Below are 19,208 nucleotides of genomic sequence, written 5' to 3'. Positions count from 1 at the left end.
CATGAGTTGAACAATTTCTAATCTACACTATCTGGCATAGAAATATCAGAAATTGTATCAATACAGTTCTTGAGGAGATTTTTTAAAAATTCCCTGTATATCTCAAAGTTTAACTGTAAATACCTTTTCGGGTCCAAGTATTGGTCTGAGGGTCACTGTTTAAACAATTTAGAATATACATTTGAGGATCTTACATAGTAATATCACAAATTGTTGCATGGTACATGTAGTTCTTGTAAAAAAGGTTTTACACGTCTTCACAAAATCCTTAAATCATATTTAAAAGGTATTTGGGCGTATTTGGAGTAAAATTTTGACATGAGTTTTAGTAAAAATATACATCATGCTTCTTATAATTAGACGTTTCACAAACTCTAACCCCGTAAAACATGTTCTTTCTTTAGTTATTTGTCTCAAAACTTTGCTACTCGTCTGATGAATATTAACATATTAATGTGATCGGCTATTTGAAACGCCACTGCGCATGAGTGCGGGAAAACCTAGTATTGAAAACACGATGGAAGAACAGTTTACAAATTAGAATCACGTTTTTCATGTCTTAAACGAGATAATTCTTATATCAGATGATACTCAAAGCATTAGTATTCCCTTATTCATTAATGTAGAACGATATAAATTGTTAATCATGTGTAATAAAGATGAAACACTATTTTAGCATCAACGACACGGTAAAATGAGTGAATACCCCCTCCCCTAATGGATGCATGTACTAAGAGAGTTTATTAATTCTTTATTCAGAAATTTCTCTAAACGAAAATTCACTTGTGGTTCATAACTTATAAAGTAAAGACATGGAGCACATGGAGCACGTACGAACCTGACTAACAAAACCCTATGACTTCATGATAAAAACTTATTAAACTTAAGTTTAATTCGGCTTTAATTCCTATTCCATCAATCTTTTTTCTTTCTTGGCCAAGTCTGTCAAACTTAACGGTATTATGGGCACCCCTGCGAATGTGTTCGGAATGTTTTCTTTATCGTTGCTAAGTATGTAATAAATCCAGAGGTGCTCGAATGAAAGTTCACGAGACTTCACCGAGATTTGTTCAGTTCCTGTGAAATTTCGAGCGGAAGTATAAGTGTTCGGATAATATTCTCAAAATACGTAAGTACTGATCGATTTTCATATCATATCCTACTTTGATTTATGTTAAAACATCAACATCTTTTAAGATGTATGTCTTATTTCATTATCTAGCGGTTTTTTAATTAAACGATGATACTCGAAACAGAGTTATCGTTCATGTTCAACCACGTGTAGAGTGGTTGATAGCATAAACATTGGGTTGCTTAATAAATTCATAGACATGTTTGATGCTTGTGGTGTGCAATACCATGTTTTTAAAAAAATAATGGGTGAATGTTTTGCATAAAAACTAAGTATATCAAGCCATTTTCAAGGAACATTCTGCATAAAATAGTACAGTCTGTTTCACTATTAGTGTTATTACTAGGTCAGGCGCGGATCGAAAATTAATTCTTAGGGGGGATGTCTACTACTCATGTTAATTGTCGCAACAGCAGAAAAAAACTATTTTTGTATTGTCACATTTATTTCTAGGACACATTTTACCCACCAATTAATGAAGATAAAGTTTAAAATCAATAAACCTCTAGAATTTATATTTGACTACAAGTACCTAGATTCTCTAAAATAGACTATAAACACGAGGCACGATTGTTACTGCGATACTGAAAGGGTCAAATAAAACCACGTGATTTAAAATTTAAATGACAATAACATTCGCAGGGGTGATGGGTATACCTATCTTTCTCGTCGTCGCCATTGTTGTTGTAATAGACTGAGCGTGGTATCACCTGGCCCATTTAAGGCGTGGTTTATTCAAATGCTGTATTTATTGTGGACGCGAAAATAATTATAAAAACTATTTATCAATTTCTTTATCTTTTAACCCGATTGATATAAACTGCGTAATTTATTGTAAAGATATATCTTTATATAACATATACTAGCGGAAATAAGAAACTGTGCATTATGAAATTTAGTAAAATTTTTATATATCTATTGGTTATACTTATAGAATTTAAACAATCGATAATGGTAATGTTTTTGACAATATCGGATGGTAACCGACCGGGTGCACGGACTTTTTCAGTGAGCACCTGTTGTTTATTGAAGAATTTGTACGCACGAGTTTTACGGGCCAATACTGTTTGGAATAGAGCTGTAAAGGATTTGTTTAAACTTGTTTTGTTAAGGAAATCACTTGAGTTTCAACAAAATTTATCCCTTTGTCATGCCACGACTCAACGAAAACCAACGTAATCGTGCTGTTGGGATGCTGCAAGCTGGAATGGCACATAATACTGTAGCAAGACACTTTGGAGTTCATCAGAACACTATCCAGTCATTATGGAGACGTTTTCAACAATCTGGCAACACTCAGGATCGACCGCGCTCTGGGCGACTCGTATGACGTCACGTCAACATGACAACCACATCAGACTTGTGCATCTGAGAAATCGTTTCAAGACAGCAAGTTTGACTGCCCGTAGCATTCCAGGGCTGTTTCGACCAATTAGTTCAAGAACTGTGCGTAATCGTCTGCGCGAGCAAAACATCAAACCAAGACGTCCAGTAGTGCTCCAACGTCATCGTATCGCCAGACTAGCGTGGTGCACACGACATCTGCGATTCAGAATATAGGACTTGGCCAATATTCTGTTTACTGATGAATCCATATTTCATTTGGATAGCAGTGACGGCCGTTGTAGGGTGTATCGTCGCGTTGGGGAACGTTACCAGAACGCTTGTGTTGTGCAACGTCGACACTTTGGTGAAGGTAGCGTTATGTGGTCACTCGCGTTATTAATTTTGGTTATTCAATTTCAAAGTGACTTTGGAGTGTGCTGAAATTGACGTTATTCGACGTTGACATTAATGTGTTATGAGATGTTGTTACGAATACATGTGTTAACAGTATTACAAAAAATAAAATATGTTCATTGTAATTTTAATTTTTTTTTTTCATATATTAAATAATGCACAGTTTCTTTTTTCCGCTAGTATATTTGAATAAATCAATCAATCAAATATTTCTTAGCATGAAAAATTACGCCACATGTACGTTTAAACTTTGAATCACTCCTGGAACCCTTGTTGATTTAGGGCTCACGATCACGGTTTTAGCATTTTAGATTCAAAACTATCGGAAAACGTTTGCCTACTAATTCTTCATATTGTAGCGTAGTGTTCATTGAGAAGGACATTCTTTTTAATAAATTCATCCAACTTTCATTGTCTAGTTATTATCGCCTTTTGTAAAGAGTTTCGTCTTTTACTTAATTCATCTTTTAAGAATCTCTTTTTTATAGGATGCCATAAAAATCCATGTCAACCGAAATAATTTTTTTGAAAATGATACTGAAATTATTCTATATCAGTTTTATTTTATTTAATTTATTTATTTTTTAATTTTATCTACTTTTTGGACATTAAAAAACGCTTAAGACTTTTACAGTGCGACTGACAATTTCTTATAATTTTAAAATACTGTATAGCAGGTTAATATGGCGATCGGAAAAAAGCTCGTTGTTTTCAATTTGCAGCAAATCGCGTTAGATTGAATTTGCGGAAAACAAAAATTTGTGAAACATAAAATATAAACCCGATTTAGTTTGACAAATAACTGATCATAATCCTCTGTACATCATTTATGTATATTAAATAATATTTTTATCTGGGCTTCATTTTCAAAGTATATTTTTTTGCCAAAAACAATTACATGTACATGTATAGTGATATATAATGGAATGCTTTTCGATGAAAAAAACCCACTGGTTTGTGTATTACCTATTCATAATTATTGTTCGGTTAATAAAACAACTTCTTTAAGTGTACCCCACATTTTTAATGGGAAAGTTGCTTCTGTCAGTTGAGCTTTACACCTTCTTTTATACGTGCTTTGTATAAACATAAGCCTCAAAATCACTTTGAAATTTATCGGGCAGACAGTGTTAGTCACGAATTACCGCACGTGGTTTGGGTATCTGTCATGTGTCATGCTTGATTACTGCAGCTCTTTTAAGTGATAGGAAGAATGTGCTTAATAAAGAATTATTTTGCACAATTCTTGTGGCATACTCTAAAACCTGGCCTGACCTGGCCTGGCCTGGCCTCAAAGTTGGCCTGGCCCCAAATTTTGGCCTGGCCTCAAATTTGGCCTCTACCAAAATTTTTGGCCTCAAAATTATTTTTATATTTTCTTTTTATATTTGATGATTTTATTGATTTTTTATGTATTTATTTTCAATTCACATTAAACATCCCACTTGGTGACTGTATTGCCGTTTAGTAATAGTTTATTAAAATAAATAGCTACAATTGAAAATATAGTACTAAGAATGCATATTTATTACTACAGGTATGTCGAGTAATCCACTCTAATAGATTTTTATTCAGTCTGTTTTTAATTCTTAATTAAGAACTTAAGAATGTGATTTTGCTCTGCCATAGTATAACCATGACATTATTATGCAATGTGCTTAAATCTAACTGCTCTCAGGATCGGACAATATCTATGTAACTCTTCTTTTACCAACGATTTGTTTGACAAACAAAAATAATAATAAAGAGGCCAATATTTGTTCCAACTAGCATCAAAGGTCACAAATGTTTTACTTTGTTCAGATTCTGATAATGACAATTCCCCATAGGATAAAAATTGTTTCCTAAATATACAAGCAACACATGCATGAAACTCTACTCTAATCAGGAGGTGATGATAAATGACCATCAATGAGTCAAGCTATCGGAGGAGGCAATGTTGCAGTCATTCTCAAATGCCATTAATTAAAATAGACCGCGTGAAATGGTAAATGACAGGATAGGCAATGAATCTGACCCCAATGTAGCAGATTAGCGACAGAAAAGGTTGATATTGAAGTTCTGCTGGAGAGAGAAATTTGGGCTTGATTGGTGTTGACAGGTAATGCAAACAAGCAGCATTACACAGTGATTACAATTTAATGGTATGTACCAGTTTACAAATATTTTGGGTATCATTCAGGCCAGTCTCTTAAAATTATATTTAACTTTTTAATGGGAGATTGGGTGGGGGGTGGCGACTCTTAGTTTTATAGTCAATCGCTTTTGTATTGACATCATCTATTCCTTAACAATAGTAAGAGCAATGCTGTACATGCATGTCATAGGTATTTTTTGTGTGTTTAGATATGGATTAAATAAATTAAACTTGAACAACGGTCACTTGTCATATTTATATGATTATTCCTTAAATATTAAAAAAGCATTGAATTTTTAATTTTTAAATGAAATCAATAAAAATTCAATTCAAGTCTAAGAAAATAAGAAAAAGAAAAATTTTAAAATTAGAGGCCAAAAATTTTTGAAGAGGCAAAACTTGAGGCCAGGCCAAAATTTTGGGCTAGGCCAATTTTGAGGCCAAAAGTGAGGCCAGGCCAACTTTGAGGCCAGGCCAGGTTTTAGAGTATGCCAATTCTTGTGGGTTCCTTGTTTATTCTAATCAAAGTAGTTAATTTAAAAACGAATTGTCTCATGTATGCCCTGTTATATTTAATCAAAACCGGAGTGAAGGGAATAAAGGAAATGAAAGCATGCCAGCTATTCGGAAGTCTGTTGGTGGTTCATACAATTTTTCAACTTGTAGCCGTTAAATTCGGCAAATGCTATAGTAGGTTACTTTGAAAGACCAATTAATACCATTATTTTTCCTGACAAAATAACTATTATATTAAGCGGGTCAACTATACTACTATGCATTAAAGCGAAAACATAATTTGTGTTGCGTGTTTTCATGATAAGTTACATAATTTAGTAAATCCTGTTTTTTCATCAATTTTATATTCAAATAATTGTTCACTTGATGTAAAATTCGCTGATTTTTTATTTCAGCGTATAAAGCAATTATTCAGCGAGTTAATTTCCTTATATGCAATTTTTTAACCGATAAATAAACTCTTTGAAAAATAAAATATAGTCAATAATGGGTAGTGTAGCGTTATTTTATTTATAAGAAAGCATATCATACAAATATCTCAAAGAACATATGAGATTATATTAAACCTTAAACATGTTGGTGTTAAAAATTAAAAAAAAAAAAATTTGAAACAGAATAATAAAAGGTCAAATTTCCTTTATTTTGAAAAAATTCAATTTTAGATTGAACCCTATTTCTAAAAATAATAGAAAAATAAAACCTTATTCAAATGATAATTAATCAATGTAATCTTTGTTAAGAACGCTTTTTATAAGACATTGGGCACTTTAACTGTAACGCTTCTACCATCGTTTTTTATAGTTTTATTTAGATGATAGACAGTGGTAATAACTACAAAAAAACAAGGACGAACATAAGCACATATGACATGACGACATCAAATATTTCTTTTAAAGATAATTTAAATAGTCAAAATTTATAGGATTAGAATAATCAGAATGTACAATTATGAATTTTCATTATTATTAAACTTATCAAAGTTAAATAACTTACTCCATTGTGGTCTAAAACATGAAAAAGATTGACAGTCACTGATGTTCTACTGTGTTTCCTCACGAACCGCACGAGACACACTGAGTTCCACAAATCACAACACACGGATATAAACGGAACATACACAAATTTCACAACACGGACAAAAACGGTTAAACACACAAAATAAGCCGTGTAACGGCACATTAACAATTCTTTTTTGACCACTAAAACATGGAGAAAAAAGCATTATTGAAACATTCCAAAAATACGTAATAAACATAATACATTAACATTGGACTTTCACAATACAATTTATGCATAACGATTATAAAATATTTACGAAAGATTATATTTGCATTTATGTTCAACGTCTGACTCTACAAGAAAAATTGAAAACAATCTAGAAAGGGCATGCCATATTTACAAAAACTGAACTAGTTATATCACAGCTGATTAACTAGGTTTTAACGACTGTAAATTATAGTGTATGAACCGTTAACTATAGATAACGATCCGTGAACAATGGTTTAAATCTGTTAGACTATATTTTACAGTTGTTAACTATATCGAAGGCATACAAATCTAAGTTTATTTGTCTGTAGTTTAACGTTGATACCATTCTACACTACCTTGGACTTTCGGTAAGGTGAGGTATCTTTTCCTTGCGTCAAAGCAACAAAACCCGGAGTAAACCCGAAGTAAACCCAAAGTGGACACAGAGAGTAAACCCCTGATCAGAAGTATACCACTGAAAGCAGATGATACATATGTAATTGACATATAGAAGGGGTTGGGACTACAGGCAGTAGGATAAAAGACGGGTCTGCTTCACGCTTCAGTTGGTACAGTTGACCCCAAAAGCAATTCCCGAGTAAACCCGAAGTAAACCCCGAGTGGACCAAAATTTTCAAAAAGTAAACCCAGAGCAAACCCAGAATACACACCAAAAGTAAACCCAGGTTTTAGGTGGGGTTTACTGTGGTGTAAGGTTGGGTTTTGTCGGTACTCTAGTTTTCATCCAACAAACCTAGGTTATTGACCGTCAACAATGTTCAGCTCATTTTTGGGAATTTTACGTGACATAATTATGCATACAACCATAAAATGGCCTACCGAAGCCGCATGTGAGGATCCAGAAAAAAAATCCAAAGGGACTGTGCATGGGTTTCTAAGTATAATTTTGCTTGCCAGGAACCGGTTTTAATGTTGAGTTTTTCAGAGAGAGAGAGTAGGATCATGACCCCTCCCCCCTCCAGATCCGTACATTTACCTCAATCAGTGATATCATAAAAAGATAAGGGATCCTTAATATCACCATGTATAAATATCATGTTGATGGTCATGGAACACCCCGTCATCTTTTATGTTAAGGAAGCATATTGGCAATAAAGCGTCTTATTCTTACTGTTATATTATAAATCGTGAGATTAAATAACTTTTATAAATCAGATCAAAAACTGAGTATTATCATTGGAAATAGATGCATGTCAATATAATAAAATCGGGCAGTATATCACTGCTACATCAATACATTATCACGTTATAGCTTTAATAGATTACGTTTATTCCTTAACATAAAATGAGATAGAACAATACTTCCCTGCGGTTTCCACAAAACAATAAAATATATATTGAGCTTTAGGTCTCAGTTTTATCGAAACCGCTGCCATAATCTTATATTCTCTTTAACTAAATAGTAATCATCCGGTTCTCCAAAAACCTTTCAAACTTTTATATAGTTTGCATGGAAAGCGATCAAAGCGCTGCATCAAAACAACACATAACACAGGGTTCTAGCAACACTTTTCAATGTAAACATTGATCAAACTATCGATATATGTAAAATTTGAAGCTAATACATACGAGGTAGTGTTGTTCTAGTCGGATTTTTATATCATAAACAATGAAACCCTGGCTGAATAAAGCAACTTTACATACTTTTAACGAATAATTGATGAAACTAAAAACTCGTCCAGTATTGTTTTTTTTCAATTCTCAATAAATCACACCACAATACTTTATTAGTCATAAGCTGTTTACAATGCTTTCCGATCTTTACACGACATTTGATTTTTGCCAAGACGTCATCAATGTGTAAATTTACGTAATACTATCAAATCTGTGATTGTGATTATTTGAATTTGTACAAAAAACTAATTTTGGTGATTACACGAAATTACATGTAACTCCTATTCCGTACGCTTCCTTAACACCCCAGCGTATTTTAAAATCCGTGAAGATGTTGCAAAGCTGAGGAAAATGAAAATGCCTTGAGAAGACGTGAGAATGGCGGCAAAAAAAGAGAAGAAAGAAAGCTGCAGGAAGCTGTCAATGACTTGGAGAATCCAGACCGAGCCGGTCAGGAAGAACAGTTTAAAGAAGATGACCAGCTCAGACTTGTTCTTTTTGGACTTCTTGATGTTTTTGTTTAGATTTATACTAAAAATGGTCAAAACAAATAAAAGAATGTTTCCTATGCAGGTAATGGCGATAGGAATCATAAAAGTTATGATGTTTTGGACGAGGCCTTCGACAAAGCAAAAGTTGGTCCCATAGCCAGTATCACCGGTCGCATACCACGAGATAAATGCACTCAAAGAGACTACAATAAAAGGTAATCCATAAGAGAACATCAGATAACGAAGCAACTGTTTCTGATTTTGTGTCTGACTTATCGTATTAAGACTTCGAAAGCTTATGAACATATGAAAGCAACATATGAAAAAACAGCTGCACAAACAAAGCCAAAAGTAATGAAGCAACACACCTGTGATCATACAGGGGAGACTTCCTTTCCGAATGACGGTACTGACTGTGTATGTGAGTTGCATGCAGAACAGAGAAAATGTGGAACTCATGACGTTGACACCCGGAACGGTTCGCAATTCTCGTACTAACAAGTAGATGACAAAGAGCAAGACTAGGAAGATACAACTGATGATATTTAACACAGTTGTTAGGGTGTTTAGTGATTCAACAAGGGATGACGATAGCGAAGAAGGTGGGGGAATGTTTGCGCACACGCGATATCGGTTTTTATAATCAATGATAAAATCGCCAATGTAAAACGCCTCTTTTGTCTCTTTTACTATTACACGGTAATTATTAAAGTCTATTTCAATTTCCATTAGTTCGTAAAATTTGTGAAAACAAACAAGTAATTCACTTACAATTGTAATCATTCCAGGGCGATTCAAAAGAGCATCTTTATAGTAATTCCTAAACATATCATAGTCCTTTTCCATCGTGTTTTTTGATAACAATGTTTTACTGATATTCGAAAATTGGAAACCTTCTAGAGAGAAGGAAATTCGGGCCGACCCATTGATTGAGTGATCCATCCTGATTTTCTGAGGCGTATTAATCAGCTCCCTTTTTACCACATCTCTGTTAAACCGAGTGATATACAACAACGTGTAGCTCAAAGAAACTTGTAGGTCATAGAAAAATAAGCCGTCTCTATGGACTATATTGATGGGTAGTTCGGGTAGAAAATATATATCCGCAACCTGTATATCACTTCTATGAACTATGTATGAACTCACCAGAATTCGACGAACGGACTGTCTTACATTAGACAAGACATAACTGGTATCATTTGTTAAGGCAGATACTCTGAGATTACATAGAATATGTAGTGAATATATCATGAGGACTGGGAATTGAATGATTGTCTTGCACGTTCCGTCTTTCATCACACGACCGGGGTAACAGCCGTACTCCATCGACTGCAAAATAAAAAATAACTAAAATAAATTTCAACAGATGTCTTGTAAAGTCAACATCTCGTAAATGATTGAGGTCAATATTTTATAAATAAAAGGAGCTTCCAGTTTTTGGAAAGTTGAAGTATAAATTCTATTGATTAAGGTTCAAATGAATAGTTTGGGGAAGATCTGGGTTTTTTTTACTTTTTTTTTCAAATAATAATGCATATCTTTATATAATTCATTCGTTAGATATAAAAAAAATTGAGATTTGTTTCCCAGTTTTGTCATATATGCAATTGCAAAAGTACAAATGAAACTAAAAAATATATGAATAGATATATGTCAAAGTTATTCATGCACATGACAACTAAAGCGACTAAATTCTTAATGTTAAGAAATTTCCATAACTAGTACAACATCAAAACATTATTTTAAATGAGCACACCTATCAAAGAAGGGTAATAAAATACTCTCAATTTTAAAATATTCTTATAATGAAATGATATATTGATGACAAAATAGATTTATTTTTTTAATATATGTCTGGTTTAAAAGACAAGGTTGAGTTGAACACATTATAATGACTATTAAGGTGGAAATACACATCATCACAAAATGGCTGACCTCTGATCTTAACGACATTTTGTTTTATTAAAAATATTTTATCGATGGCGGAAAGTAACTTACTCGATAGGCGAGTGGATCAAATGTCTGGTTTGAGATCTGTACATCCCGAGTTCGAATACTGCAGGATCGTTTGTTGTTATTTACAGAATGAACTTTTTAGATATTAATTTTTATCCCCAAATTGCAAATTGTTCGCTTATTTGATGCATGTTCAGTTTCTTGTTTTTCTTCGGTTTCTTTTTATTATTATTTTATTTTTTATTTTTTTTCTGCCTCCTTCTCGGCTTTATATCTCAAAAAGTTTTCATCCGATTTCAATTAAATTTTCAGAGCTTTTGTAAAGTTATCATGCCTCAACGATGTTTAAGTTTCAGCATTTACATCACTTCCGTTCAAGTTTGACGGCCATTTTTAATTTTTGAAAAAGTGATTTTGTCTGGAGGATTTCTCCAAAAGCTTTAAAGATATCGCTTCGAAATGTTAACTGATGATAGATGTATCAATTCTATGATGTACTGGGGGGTTTAAAATTTTATTCACCGATTTTGCTCAAAACCGGAAGTAGTTCCAATTTTTGTAAATTTTCATTTTTTTGATCAAAATAAAACAATACCACAGTCTTATAGAACTTGCCATTGTAAATTCAAATTTGAAATTCGTTTGAAAATCGGACGATGCCTTACAGAGTTATCGGGGTTTAAAAATTGATTTTTCCGGAAAATTTTGATTCCGCGTCCTTGGTTTAAATAAAAACGTAATGTTCAAAGTAAAATTAACTCGTACCAAAAATAATTGTTAAGTCGTACTTGAACACATTCGGTATTTTTTTTGTTAAGTCGTTCATGAAATCAGAAAGGTTTTTGTTAATTCGTACTTAAAATTATTCGTATTTTGTTTAGTCGTACCAGGAATAATTCGATTTTTTTCATCTTTTATTATTTAAATTACTCTTGTTATTGGTTTAAGAGCTCTGCTTCTTACAGGAACTTCCAGCTTTACTTCCGACATTAACGGAAGACCCACTCGTTGCTTTGCAACGAGCTTTGCTCTAGTATATCATTATTTCTTTTATAATCAAAAATTTTACCGTTAATTTGAGTGACTTTTTCTAGGTGTGTTATTCCACCTTAAATGCCAAAAGACAGGGTTATTGCACCACTGATATCAACAGTGGCATGCGCTTTACCACATATCTAGTTTCGTCGCCCTTTATTTCACCCTTATTACAACCCTTTGTATACGTGTATAACATATTTGCACTTTTGATTCGCATTACCTTGGATATTATATTTAAACAGTTTGAACTATGAAGTTAAGATATAAATATTTTTATAAATGACATCACAATATCTATGAGCGTCGAAAATACGGCGGTTTTGGGGTGGAAACACTAGGATAAATTGAGAATAATACTTACCTTTTTCAGTATTACACTCTGTATCAGCCCTAGACATTAACATAAGCAAGAGTGCCTAAGGCCCGAGGGCTGATATTGGTCGTTCGGCCAGAGGGCTTATATTGGTCGTTCGGCCCGAGGGCTTATATTGGTCGTTCGGCCTTAAGGCTGATATTGGTCGTTCGGACCGAGGGCTGATTTTGGTCATTCGCCTTAAAGGTCATATGAAACGATTTTTAACACTATGATTTTCTTTCATAAATATAAAGCTTGGTATAAACAAATGTTAATATACGTTATGTAAAATTTGTTTGCCTTTGCATTACTGAGAAATAACCGTGAAAACTGAGCACCTAAAACAAATTTTTCCCCGCTTATCGTTCTTAATTTTGTGGATTTATGACGTCACACAGACCCACCGATGTAAACAATGCATCAAAACTAGTGTAATTTTACAGTAGTTTATCGATTAAATTTTTGTAATTTTTGCATATATAATCGTGTCTTTCTTTTCAAATGAGATCATTTGATTTCGTAGTAGCCTACAAATGACTTAGTTTTAATTGGTCGATATAATGAATAAATCTAATATCAGCTTCTCACTAGAGTAAAATCATGATGAAGATCCCGTACTGCAGTGGAAATTTAACGAAAGAAATGCTCCAACATTAACAGATGGTCAATGAATTATACTTATCCTTTTGAAATTGAAAAATAATTTTCTTCGGTACGTATAATGATTGAGCTGCATTTAAAGGGTAATTGATTTGATTTATTTCGTCACATAAAAAAGTAAAAGGCAGGCCAATGAAAATGTTTGAGGCATTGTGTACATAGTTTGTATTTAAGAGCTGCTGTAAAATGCCGCAAAATTATTCTTAAATTTTATTTTGAAATAATATAAATTCCTGACTTATTGATATATACATGTAGCAATATCTTTAGAAAATACTTTGTGTACACGTGTATTAACGTTTTATTAAATTAGATCGCGGAAATATGGCATTTAAGGATTTAGAAATGTATCGGTAAAATAAATCGGTTGTTTGATAAAAACAGTTGTGAACGAATGAAAAGATAATCAACAGATTTTTATTAAGAACAAGCATCAATAACGATAAAAAAAAGCGAAAGAAAAAATTGCGGAAGAAAGTGAGATAGAAGGAATCTGTGAGTAAACACCGCATATACACGTTGTAAAATCAAACACAGCACATACAAGTACACGTTTCAAAATCAAAACAGTTGAAATTTTTCTTAGACTAAAAATAATTAAATGGTAACATACCGGTATTTGTGAATTTGAAAGCGAAATAAACAATATAATCGTGAAGCGAATGAGGCACCACGAGGCCTATAAGTTGTTTAGAAAAAAAAAATCTTAATGAATTGCATGAACGTGCAAATGGAAAAAAACGATCAGTTATTTTTGAATTTGTCAATTTCATTAAAAAGATCGAAATAAAACACATATACATGCATATATTAAAATCATATAATACTTGTATGTAGATCTATGAAGAAAATCATTCATTCTCCGTGCAGTCTCGAAACTGAATATGTACACGCTATTAAATATAAGCGCACACGATTTCATTTCTTGAGAGAAAAAATATTGACGTGGTTGATTATTTTATAATTATACAAGTTTTGTTTTATAAAATAGTATTTTTTTCTTTTAAAATGCTGCAAAATGACATGGATATTTGTATTCACAACATAGCTTTATAAGGCTATTGGGTCTTACTGACGTCATAAGAAAGGGAGGTAAGCCTCCTACGTCAATGTTCCTATTCCCGATAAAGTGATTTTGATCGACTGTGGCGCTCACATTTTGCATAAGATATTCAAAAAAACAATGTCAGTCTTATAAAATAGCTCTTATGAACTCATTCCCGTATATAACCCAGTATGGTCAGGATATCGTTTTATATGACCTTTAAGGCTGATATTGGTCGAGGACTGATACAGGGTGTAATATAAAAATGGTATGTATTATCAATTCTACTACCGAGTTATTGCCGAGTTCAAAGAGATGACACGGACATTATTCTCCAATATACCACGAACGTCATCAGTAAATTATCAGATCAGAAATACCTATTTGTCTCGCGCTGATCATGAAAGTACAACTTCAAACCGTAAAAAGTTTTAAAACCATGTCAGTTTCATGTGTTAGTTCCAGCCAAAACGATGTGTATTTCCTCAAATGATTATTTTTAAGAGATCAATGCGGCTGTTCCTAGGACCTCCCTAGCACATTTTCACTGCGCGTTTTAACGTTTAATATATAACTTGTAGCAATTATAATCGTATTTAATTGCCCTTAAAATATTAGGAATATGATTCAAAGATTTTTTTTTATAAATAAGTGAAGAGTATTAAAAATCAAAAATATGTCGTCTGCATGTGATTCCTTTGATCGATACACATGTAAAAATCTCTAACAAAACCGTTGGGGCTACACGGAACAGCCGTCAAAATTACCTACATCGTCTCTCGATAGGAGAAACCATCTGTAGAAATACTGGACTTTTAGTACAATAGAAATAAAGTTCTTGATATCGTGAATGTTGCAGGATAACTTCGGAGGTTATTCTGCAACATTCACGAAAACTCTTACTTTATTTCTTAAATTTATTACATACTTATAGTAATAACATACGAAGACATCTATAAGTTCAATGAAGACGAAACACATTTTTTAACTCGTAAATTCTGTCAGGGTTGTTTTGTGAAGTACAATGTATTGATCATTGCCTTTATTTCTATCTAAATCTGAAGTGGAGAATAAGGGGAGTTCCTAGAGAGGTGCAATACAAATTCGTATCAGCCCCGCAGATCGATGTTAGCCATACATAATCTGTATCAGATTTCTATTTAAATATATGATAAAAACAACAATACATGTCAAAATCTGTTTTACATTCAATCAAACTCTTGACCAGTATCGGCCCTCTGATATTGGAGTATCTTCTAGATATGGGATTTGAAACAAATTTTGTCATGTATTATTTTCTATTTATCTCTTTCAAGATATATAGTTTGCTTTTGTCTTTTTTCTCCATCTTTTTATCCTTTTATAGCCGAATCTTTCGAAATACCAGTCTTTTCACCCTCTTCTTAAAACTCAGGCTAAAATGTATACAATCAATGCGCTTGCGTGTGAAACGACAGGCTGGGTTAGCAATATCATTGATATGTTTACTGTATTAGTCGTCTAAAATTATTAGTTTTTACAATAAATTGAGAGATTTTAAACTTACAAAGCGTCAATTTTAATAAGTTAATACTTTATTATTTGCAAGAACATTTATTTAAGTTTCGGGAAAATTGTCATATCATGGTAATTGCGGAAAATGAGTTGTAGTGTCTCTTTAAGATAATTTGTCAATATTGATAATAGAGATGTGGTTCTTCATTAAAGCAAACAACTCTGTATTTCATCTATTCATAAAAGAAACAATATCTCTTCTACTATATGTCAAATAAATATTGATACAATTATTGATGCTGGGACATTCTTACGTTACCTACTTGTTACTGTTGAATATGAAGAACAAATTATGACTTTCCATGATTTGAAGCGGGGCTCGAAAACACATTTCTTACGTGTAAAGAGTACAAAGCTAGTAATATTATTTTTAAAATATGATACAGTACCAGTATTTTACAGGCATTTGATAAAGTAAAAACCAATTAATGTATGTTGCAACAATCTTCAAGATTGTCAACATCATTCATCTCTCGTGCTTCTATGACCTTATACCGGTACTAGAATACCTGTATCTTTATATCGTTATGAAAGTACGGTATTTTAAATGCATTATCAAAGTGGGTAGTATTAGCACTATTGATTATAGTTCTTGACTTTGATGGTTAAATGAAAAAAAAAATATAAAATGCTGAAATTCTGAACATACCTGAGGCACTGTATCAAAAATGTCTGCGTTTAAGGTCAGAATTGGAACAAACAAATAACGCAGCATTGAATCTTCAAAATTGACTGTTGGACCGCCTCTGCTCGGAGCGCAGCCTTGTTCAGAAGGAAGAGAGAGATTGGAAGCTTCCCTTGTACACAGAGAACAGAATATATTCCTGTAGGGGTATACTACTGGGTGGTAGTTTACGTCCGGTAGCGACATACAGGCTTCCTCGTACGCTTCAAGATTAACACTAGATACGTTGCAGGTATTTGCTTCTACAGGACTGGTTTCTCGTGAGTTGCACATATGACAAAATTCGTTCTTAAACTCTCCAAATGGAGGGAAAGCCTGGTGGCTTGTTTTTTCACATGCCAAAAGCTCAGCTTTGTCAAAATCCCGTGTTTTAAGGGAGACGTTACACGTTGATATGGACTGGTCCATCTCTACGTCGCTAGCACAGATAACCAAGCGATTTATATCATAAACAATATCACACTTTTTCGTCAAAGCTTCGATCAGTATTTGACTAAAACTAACGAAGAAACTGAACACTAACTGTCGCTTGCAATGTATTTGTATGTTTAATATGTCATATGGCTCAGTTATGAGAGAGTTGTTCTCAACTTTAAATTTCGTGTTACAAAGGAAGCAGAAGACATTCTTATATGTGATATTTCCTGAAACAACAGGGATGTCAAACTCGTTCAAATCATCGCTCTCGCACAAATACTTGACGTTTTCATCTTCCTGTGTGCCTATATTCTCACTCATTTCAATGTAGCAAGTTCCTACAACTTGTATTTTAATGTCATATTTTCTGTAGTATTCGGAAAATGCTGCTCTTGCGTATGGGATGCACTCCACAGAATGAAGCAAGGCCGTATCAATACAACAGGCACACGAGTCTCTAAACAAGCACGATGGCGAGCAATCGCATTCTATTCTGCTCAGGTTTTGGACAACGCCTGGCAGAATGACACGATTACAAATGCGATGTGGATATATTGCTGCCATTTTGTTCAACAGATGGTCGAATTTGTGGTTATTACGTCGCAAGTTACCTTTGGTATCCGTATTTGTTTTATATATTTTTTGTAACAGTAGGAAATCGTTGAAAACGTTTTGACTAAAGGTAAGAACTTTAAATCTGTCTTCTTGTACCAAGGTAGACATATCAAGAAAGGTATATCTTGTTCCGACTTTATTCTGGTCATTCGGTGTGATTCCACTCACAAATGGTGCAGGTACATTGCAAGAGAAGCAGTGGTAATTTCTGTATGGATACGTCAAATCAGACTGAGGGCTCGTCATGCACAGCTTCCTTGTATCTTCGTCTTGTGAAAGGCATGAAGATATACTATCTTTTGACGATTTCAAACTTTGAACATTGCACATGAAACAAAATATGTTTCTGAATACGATATTCAAGCAAATATGAAGAATCACAAGCAAGTGCCAAATCTACGTCATGCCAACAGTTTTCTGAGTAAGTCGCTGTAATGTCTGTAAATTGAGCAACTCTATCTTTTAGTGAATTTTGAGGATAAAACAATATCAAAGAATTTTTTAAGAATTTCATAATTTGAAGAAGCTCTTCAAAGGACTCTACAAAATTGATGATGTAGTCAAAGCCAAATAGGGTTACTTCCCATTGGACAAGATCCGTTTTTTCCTCTCCATGGCACAAGGCACAGTGGAAATTGTAGTAGGTATAATTACTCACAAGCGAGGTCACAAAAACTCTGTTCTTCAATTCTTTAGGAGGTTTGCTGCAGAAGAAATCTATTGTTTCGTTAACCAACGGAGGGCAATAGTCAATAATGGCATATTCCTGGAAAATACTTGATTCTGGTAATTTATCAGGCATTTCATAAAATGGAAAATGTATTCTTCTATACTTTCTTTCGAGAAAAAATTTATCAGGACAACAATTCAGCATTCGAAAACAATTCTCTTCACACGAACACGGCGGGCATCTCGAAGTGATAGGGTTATTCTCGGTTTTTGGGAATTCTGACCAATCGGAACACAAACGTTCTGTCCCACAAGAATCGATATAAGTTCCCATCAGTCTAGTGAGGTTTAAGGCTCCTAACACAAGGTATGCACAAAGAAACAATATAGTAAAGAGAGCGAAATAACCAGCCATTCTCGACTTTGTTCTGGGGTGGTTTGATTCTGGTATCTAAAAAAATGTATTAAATACAATTTTTTGTTATTTATTCGATATTTAATCTGACAGCGTATCCTTTGGTATTAAGTAAAGTTGCAATAAATCAATCTAAAAGGCCCATTTATTTTTTAATTGGTTTAGTGTAATTATTTTTTTTAATGACGTTTGATTAATACCAAACTCATTACTTACACAATCTTTTTAAAAAGTCTATTTTCAACATTGCGGTTTAATAAATCTATTATATGAATCTTGAATTTTAGTTCATGCACTAATAAAACTATAGTGGATCGTAGAAACTTGTTTTGAATATTACAAAATAATTATGATTAGTAACATGCACATGGAACCATGGGGAAGAGCAGCCTAAGTTAGAACTTGTGCTTAATCCCAATTGTATTTTTGTACAATAAAAATATGTTCAAACCTGTGACCGCGGCTACATGTACCTTTTCATCCTTATAAATTTATGAAATCACCATGCATGTGCGTATTTATTTAATTTACAGAGTATCCAGAAACAAAACTGGTGTGGAACTTTAAGGTGGGTCATTTTGAATTATAAGCTATATTAAAACAAAGACAAAGTCATATAAGGACGATTTCTTAAACATAAATCATACATGAATACAATTTTTTAATTTGTTTTTTGAACAATTATAATATGTATTACGGTGCGACCGTTGGGGCAAACGCAGCATGTGATAAAATAATGAATTATGATACATCAATAAAAATAAAAGTAGCGACGTAAAGTAAATGAATTTGAATGCAGAATAAAATAAACATGCCTATTTTTTCCAGTACATTTTCATTATTCATAATTCATAAGATTTTGTTATCCATTTATATATAGAATTTATCTCGAATCATGAA

General features: G+C 33.2%; 1 protein-coding gene across 1 annotated transcript; it reads right to left on the bottom strand.

The window, feature by feature from the left end:
• Nucleotides 1–8,689: 8,689 nt before the first annotated feature.
• On the bottom strand, nucleotides 8,690–10,225 carry LOC128181891 (adhesion G protein-coupled receptor E3-like). Its single transcript, XM_052850456.1, has one exon. The coding sequence runs from the start codon at nucleotides 10,223–10,225 to the stop codon at nucleotides 8,690–8,692; it is 1,536 nt and encodes a 511-aa protein (XP_052706416.1).
• Nucleotides 10,226–19,208: the final 8,983 nt, after the last annotated feature.

This window comes from Crassostrea angulata, chromosome 4, assembly GCF_025612915.1.
Source record: "Crassostrea angulata isolate pt1a10 chromosome 4, ASM2561291v2, whole genome shotgun sequence".
Lineage (NCBI taxonomy): Eukaryota > Metazoa > Mollusca > Bivalvia > Ostreida > Ostreidae > Magallana > Magallana angulata.
The sequence above is the reverse complement of the archived record's forward strand: the minus strand, read 5'-3'. Positions and strand labels throughout refer to the sequence as shown.

Bases quoted from the DNA above. Each gene is read 5' to 3' on its own strand.
- LOC128181891 (XM_052850456.1), bottom strand. From the start codon at position 10,225: ATGGAGTACGGCTGTTACCCCGGTCGTGTGATGAAAGACGGAACGTGC.